At 45.6% G+C, this 7,772-nt stretch overlaps 1 protein-coding gene across 5 annotated transcripts in view; it reads right to left on the bottom strand.

Annotated features, from left to right (window-relative positions):
- Epha7 (EPH receptor A7) overlaps window positions 1-2,877 on the bottom strand; it is a 152,980-nt gene extending 150,103 nt beyond the window's left edge. For all 5 annotated transcript variants that reach the window (XM_005361932.2, XM_005361933.2, XM_005361934.1 and 2 more), the window contains exon 1: window positions 2,532-2,877. In XM_005361932.2, the coding sequence (XP_005361989.1) occupies window positions 2,532-2,628 (97 nt within the window). In that variant the 5' untranslated portion in view covers window positions 2,629-2,877. The remainder of the gene's footprint in view (window positions 1-2,531) is intronic.
- Window positions 2,878-7,772: the final 4,895 nt, after the last annotated feature.

Genomic DNA, 7,772 nt, shown 5'->3' with positions numbered 1-7,772 from the left:
TTTACAAAAGAAGTAATTGTTAAAGGGTTTTTTTTTTTTTTTTTTTTTTTACTTGTGACGAAGAGATGAAGCCCAAGGAAACAAATTGAAGCCACAGAACTCTTTTGAAATTTATTGTGGGGGAGGGAGCTTCTGGATTGACAACAACCAGTGGATTTTAAACTTAAGTGACCCTTTGGACTTGATGTTAAGAATGAAATAAACACAGCGTTTACCCTTTTCTGCTGCGCCTTTACCCCTGGGCTACTTGGTGGCCAGCAAGTTATCAGCGAAATTAGCAAATCAAGAGGACATGGACGGTGGACAGAAGCCGGTGATGCATTCGGCGGCTCTGGAGTGTTGAATGCAATCGCCCCCGCGCGCTTCTTCCCTCTGGGCTCGCGACACCGAGTCTGCCTCTCGCCGCGTGCCCGGAGAAGGCACTGGGCAGCTGGCCACTCCGAGGGGTCCGGGCTGAGGCTCAGCGGCCACCCGCTCGACTCCAGTGCCGCCGGAGCATCGGGGCGGGGCGGGGCGGGGCGGGGCAGCCAGACGGCCGCGCCCGCCAACCTAGCGTCCATTACACTTCCAGACCGGGGACTCCAGGGAGCCGGTGGCGCCCAGCTCCGGCAGGAGTCGTGAGGAACAGACGGGCTTTCGGGAAGCGCCTCCTCTGAGGGCGCGGCGGCGGTTGCACTGTCGAGAGGGAAAGCAGCAGCCGCAATTAGCTTTCTGCTCCCCCAGCCACTCCGGCTGGCTCTAGGAAAGCGGGGAAGGGGACCGGGGCTGTCGGCCCCCACCCCAGCTGCCCTAGAAGCCGCGCACCTGCTCGCCGCGCTGCTGGCCGTGCGCCTTGGGTGCGGCGATGCCGCGGGCCACCTCCGGGTAGCTGCGCTCCGGGAACGCCATAGCCTGATTGCGCCTGAGCGCCCCGAGCGTCTCCACCGAGAAGACGGACGCGTTCCCCTCCACCTGCCTCTTAAACATCTTGTCTGCATCTAAAGAACTCTGGCTGCGAGCATCAGAACCCTCTCCACGTAGCACCGGAGGAGGAGAGCGAGCGAGCGAGCGGGCGAGGCCTGCTGGCTGCAGGCACCTCTCCCCCTAGTGATGCAGTTATTTATAGCTCAAACTCCTGCTGGAGTCTGCCAGAGCTCGCGCGCGCCGCTTCGCTGTGCGGGGCAAACTTTTCCTCAGATCCCGCTATTCCGGAGGAATAGGGACAAGGTGGCAGGGTGACTGTTTCTGATCGCCAAAGTCAAGAAGCTCGAAATGTGCGGTTGGTGGGTGTCTCTGGCAGACGCACCTGCAGACATACCCATCAGCTCAGAGACACGTTTTTCTCTGAATGGATTCAGCGTCCACACACATTGCAGATGTGCAAAGTGGGGGTCAGAAGGTCAGGCGGTTCCAAAGTGGGATACTGCACAGGGTTGGGATGTTGGATGGATGAAGAAGGGTGGGCGAAGAGAATAAAGAAACGCTCCCTGAAATCCTAAGTTTTAGGAATAGAAGAAGGGAGGACCAATACGCTCCCTCCCCTTAGTACTACCATGACCTAAATCTAACAGATCGCTCCCTTTACAGCTCTGAACAGACTCCTAAAGTATCTGAAAATCAACATTAAATACGCAGGTTGTCAGATTGGGTACGGGTATTGTGACACTGCTTAGCAGCAAAACATTTCCTCAGACAGGATTTATTTTTCCCCAGCTCCAACTACAGGCACCGAAAGGTATTTTACCTTTTGCCAGTGGTTCAAAGGAGACGCAGGGGAAGAAAAAAAAAAAAACATACCCACGTACAGGCATATCCTGTGGTCAAAAGAAACCTCCTCTCCCGTACCAGAACTGGTCCCCGGAGGCCAGGGTTTTCGCCAAGACTGGCCATTCGGACTCCCGGAGTACCGGACCTGGGCCAAGTGACTGGAGACTTCTCACTCGGTGGCCTCTCCTGGCAGGCTGCCGGCTGCGGCCAGCCCTCCCGGCAGCAGGTCGAGCCCGGGCCCCGCGCGTGCTGCCTCCCCTCGCGGCCGCATTGTTTCGCGCGGCAGCCGAGCGCCCACCACAGGCCCGCCGCCGCTGCAGTGAGCGAGTCGGCAGGAGCCCGAGCGCTCGCAGCCTCGGAAGTCTCGTCCCCTCCGGAAAGGCTGGGGGCGATGCGGGGCTTCACTCCCCAGCTTTTGAACCAACTCTGACCGAGGCGCCCGAGACAGGCCGATCGCGAAAGAACGGCCAGACGCGGCGGCTGAAACCAAAGACCCGAGCCTCTGGATGCAAGAGCTCGCCCGCCAGCCTCGCCAACCCGACCCCCGGAGCTGCCCCGGCTGCAGAGCGCGCGCCGGTCCCCGGCCACCCCGGGAGCTCAGGGCCCGACTAGTGCCGAATGGTTGCCGCTGGTCGCTCCGAGCCGCCGGCGGGGAGGGGGCGGGGGTCGGGGGAGGGTCGCCTGGCGCCGGAGGCGCGGCCGGCAGCGCCGCGGACCCGTCGGCTCGGGCAGGTAGACAGCGAAATAAATAAGTCAGAACAAACTTTGCTTTCCTCTGGCCTTACCTTCCTTCGCAGCCTGCGCCTCCCCCGTGTGTGCAAAGCCGAGCAGCCAGATGTAGCACAAAATAATCCACGAAGGGTACCGAGTTTGAAAAACCATGGTGCATGAGCAGGTTTGATTTTTAGGCTGCAGTTGGGTCGCAGCTCTTAAGATGCTGTTTGCTCCGAAGTGGGTTATTATTGTTGTTATTATTGCTCTCCTCGCATCGATCCCCTTCTGGGTCCCAGGCCGGCTGCTCCACGCTTAGCTGTTTGATTTCTCTCCCCCCTCCGGTACATTCGCACCGTGTTTGCTGCCTGCAAGTCTCCGACTGCAGACCGGCCGCTTGCTCCACACTCCAATAATATCAATTAGGGGGGAGGGGGCGGGGCTCCGAGCCTAGAGCCTCCGCCACTCCGACTGAGTGGCAGTCGCAGCCCGCCTGCCAGGCGGCGATTCCCAGGGCCGGGGGGCGTGTCCCGAAGAAGTGGCCGCCTCTGCCTCGGAGGCGGGGTCGTGAGCGGGAGCCAATCAGCGCCGAGCGGAGTCGGGTTGCGAGTCCAGGATTCCCTCCCAGTTCGGTTGCTTGGAAAACGGGGACGGGTAGCTTTAGGCCAGCGGCGTGCAGCTTAGACCATTTGGCTTTTAGCTACTACTGCAGCTTCACTGAGCTGGATAAACCCGAGAATAACTCTCCCGACTTACACTCCTGTATATAGCAGTGCCGCTCACGTCTTCTAGAAGGCAGAAGCGAAACGAACCTTTCCTCACCTACCAATCACCGATCCCGACCGGGACAGTGAAATTGAGCTATGCTTTTAGAGTGGCTTTTACTTTTTTGTTAGCAATCTCTGGGGGTCGGGTAACATCGCTTTAGTTTTTTGCTTTTTTCTTTTTTTTTCTTTCTCCTTCCTTTCTTTTCTTTCTTTTTACTTTTTTTTTTTTGAAAAGTTTCAACTACTGTTCTATAACTCAGGAGATATTTTGGCTACCACTTACCTCAATATCTGGAAGAAGAAAATTGAGCATTAACCAAAAGTATTTTCTTTTTCCAAACAAATTTTGCCCGCGTTTGCAGCAACCTATGGCAAAAGAAACACTGAAGGGCGGGGGTGGGGGGGGAGGATCGGGGGAAGAAAGGAAGTCTTTTGTTTTATGCTTGCCTCTTCTCTAGTCCTATCTTCAGTTACTTTCCCGGGCAAATGGGACCTTAGAAAACGTTCCCAGTCGTTTTTCTTATAGGCTTCTCATTTTCTGGGGTCTTTCATAGATTGCCCTGCTCCAGTTGCTTTCCATTCCACTGTGTAAATAACATTCAGTTTTAAAGAAAGCCGAAAGCCGCCAGGTACTAAATTCACATAGCCATTCCTTCTACTTGGACAAACATTTACTATTTTCTGTAGTTAGTCCATAATTATTCCATAATTATCGTTCTAAAGGAAGCTAAGACTAAAAATGTAACAAACATTTCCACTTGAATTCATCCAACCCGAGCTGCAAGGGTAAGTGCGTGGAGAAATCTGTTTTCCATTAGGCAGTTTTGAAGATTTTGCAAGCAAGAGGTGGTTGACATTGTAAAATGAAGAACTTAAAAGTGTAGTGGCCAAATCATCCATTTCAAAGGTCACGTTTAGTTAGATAGGTCACATATTTAAGATGAGCATTTTTCTTATTATTCAATATTTCTTTCTTAAGGAAAAAAAGAAGCTTCTGGGTGATCAGTCTTTACTCCTGATGGACAATAAGTTTGACCTCAGACTGAAGACTTCCTAGTTGACTTCTCTGGAAATGTGTACTAGGTCACCTCTCCAGTGTACAGTAGGGACTTCTAAGAGATAACAGCTCCCAGATACTTTTCTTTTTCTTTTTCTTTTTTTATCGCTTTCTTCTGTTGTTTTACTTGCCTAATATAATTATACAGAAAAAAGAAATGAGCTTTTCTTTTTTTCCCAACGACTTTTCTTCTGTAGTTTATTTATTAAATGTTACATATTGCTAGCCATTAGATCTATTAAATATTTTAGAAATTATGCTTAAAAGCATCTTAAGTGCCCTTTAAAGATGCATAGAAAATGTGAAACGCTTAATAGATTAATCTTGGAGGGAGACAAAACAATCTAGGCAAAGCACACTGGTTACAGAGAAGATGAAGCCTTATTTACCCAGACAAACGCAATCAGGGTAAAAGTTGGAAGCTCAAATTCAGAATTAAAAATATAAATCTCGCTACTTAAGCTTTAAAACTCACAGAATCACAAGCTCGCAAACGCTGAACAATTTCTAATAGTCAAAATAAAATTTCCCAGATTTCAACAATGTCCCTGAAGTCTCATCTTCCTATAGTGTCCCAGGATAGCCTTGACAGTTTAAAATATCCTTTCATCTATCGAATGACTCCTACTCAGTGATAGGAATACAAACACTTCCCAGTTAAACCAGGAAGCTGAAGAAGGAACATGTTGTTTCCCCTGGAGAGCATAAGAAGTGTGGAGCCTCCTGTTAGTGTTCCCCTCTTGCCATCAGACACAGGCATGGTTAAAGTCACACCCTTATTTTTGGAGATGAGTGTTTCAGGCTAACTGCTCTTGTGCTGGGCTGGCGACATTCTCCCTGCCGATCAACACAAAGGTGATTATTTCTAGAGTCACCAACCTACTGGCATATAGGTGTACTGATAAGGAAATCAGGACGTTGAAATGGAAATGCATGACAATCAAAAAGAGAATGTTCAATGTATAATGTTTTATAGCATGCCTTAATGCTTAAATTCATATGAGTGTCTTTGTAACTAGCAGAGCATTTATAAGCCTACCTCCATGAAAAGCTGCTGAAATTAAATGGTAACAGATTTCATGTTTTAAAATAATATAATAATAAATTTCCTCACACCTATTTAAAAATAATTTTAGTCACATATGTATACTTTATGCATATTATTTCTTAAAAAAATTTAGGAAGTAATGTTGTGCTTACAGAAAGTGAATCAGAAATTAGATCATTTTTAGCAATACCAAATGATATATGAAATCAACATGTTTGACCAAAAAACAAGAATTTTTAAAACTGCTGTTGTTTTTATTTTCTCATTATACATTGTTTTTGATAAAATAACCCATTTCAAGTTATAAAACTTAAATACATAGTAACAAACACTAAACTTTTGTTTTTTCATATCTTCTGTTTTGAAACATATATTCTAAAGGCAGAATAGAAAGATTAAAAACTGCCTGGCTGCAGATACAAATATATAGAAAAGTTTTATTCATTTTGTATCATTTCTCTAACAATTTACTACTAATCACACAAAAAACATACATACATGAAAATTAATGTCAATTTAATTTATATATTCTAAGTGAGAGAGGCAGTTGCTATTTTCTTTTAACTTTCGACAATACTAATATTTACTTTAGTATTTACCTCTGTGAAATGGCTTTGAGTTTTAAGAAGAGTAATACTTAGGAATAAATCATAGTAACTTCAGAGAATAAGGTTTATGCATTTTTCTAATTGCAAAAGTGACTCCATGCATTCATATGTGCACATCTAGGAACCACATCTGTAGAGGTGCAAGAACACCCCCAGAGCTCAGCACGTTACCTTGCCATGGCTGTCAAACTGAATACTAATTGCCAACAATTAATCACTCACTGAGCTGCCTCTGGACCCACCTCTCCCTCACTCCCTGCCTAAATGTAGGTTCATCAAGGAAGGGGGACTATTTCAAGGGAACCAGAAAAGGTACTCTGTAGAAAAACAGACAAACAAACAAAAGAAAACAGGTACTAAAAACCAAGTTTTCAATTTCTGTCTTCAATCAGAATGTGAACATTTTCCCACTGCATAGGAAAATCATTTACATGGTATGATTTATCTATTGCATGCAAAACATTTCTTTGCAGTATAATGTAAACATAAAACACAGAAAATAATTTCATCTTGTCATCTCAGCAACAGACTTAGCAAGCAAAAACTCAAGAAGAAGCTTTGCATCTTTTGGAAATTGCATCCACTTGGCGGTAGGAGACAAATGGCAAACTTCAAAAGATTACACTCATAGTGTTTCACCTGCAATCCCTGAGTTAATTTAATATAGATTAGCTGTTAAGAAATAACCAAGGTGTCACTGAAATGCTCTGATCCCTCAAAGCTTTCCAGTGTTCTCAAAAGTATCATTGTTTGAGGAATATTAAGAGAACTGGTTATTGGGAGAAAAATGTGTCACGCATTATTCAAAACCACTTGACATGTGGTTAGCATTCTTAAGAATATGTTTTCGTCAAAAGTAACTTTGCATGAGGAGATTCTTCCTAGCCAGTATTCACACTCATTTTTCCATAAATCACCAGAGTGGATATGAAGACATAACTGAAATCATGTGAGATACTTCTCCACACTTTCATGGTTTCCCATCTGAAAATTTGTTATCTCTTTATCCAGATGATATTTTGCTCTCAAGTAAAGCAGTGATAATTCAGTAACCACCAGGGGGCATCAGGTCCTCTGGGTGTCCTGGCCAATCAAGTTCACACTAAGAATTAGGTAATTATGCAATATATCTGTGTATATATGTATAATGTGAATATAACCCTAATGCTGCTTTTAGGTTTGCTCTCTGTGTTTATATTCATCTACCAAAATCCTTCACAAAAAAATATTGTGATATGACCAGCTTCATTTTACAAAGGCCATGTAAACTGAACAGGTTCAAAGGAAACCTAAAAAGTAAAATATGTTTCAGAAAAAGTCACTTAGTGATTTTTAAAAGTAAACATCTGAGGATAAAAGTTGTGGTAGTTTCTCATCCTTAATTTTTACTCAGTTGTCTGAAAATCTTTTGCCCTAGGAATAGAGCCCCCCCCTTTCTCCTGAAGTGTTCTGGGAGTGGACTAGTCAACAGATCCTCAGCTTTAAAGGAGCCCACACTCTCTAACTTGAAGAATATATCAGAGACTCCGTCTTTTCTTAGCCATTACTACATTTAATACTACAACTGGAATTTTCAGGAATGTCTGGCTAATTCTAGAGGATTCTGTGACAAGGTCTAAATAATAAGGAAATTCCACATGGCGTCATAGTTTGGAAGAGTTTCTATTACAAAGAATGAAGTGCATGCATGGTGCCCCCTAGTTGCAAAATTAAAAAATCAATCATTGGCCTGATCTCCTCTGAACAATTCTATTTTCTGTAGAAAGCTGTACCTCAGAGTTTGCAGTGACTTGGTGTGTGTGTGTGTGTGTGTGTGTGTGTGTGTGTGTGTGTGT

Source organism: Microtus ochrogaster, linkage group LG5 (genome assembly GCF_000317375.1).
Source record: "Microtus ochrogaster isolate Prairie Vole_2 linkage group LG5, MicOch1.0, whole genome shotgun sequence".
Taxonomy (NCBI): Eukaryota; Metazoa; Chordata; class Mammalia; order Rodentia; family Cricetidae; genus Microtus; species Microtus ochrogaster.
Note: the sequence above shows the minus strand (reverse complement) of the source record. Positions and strands in the feature narration are given on the sequence as shown.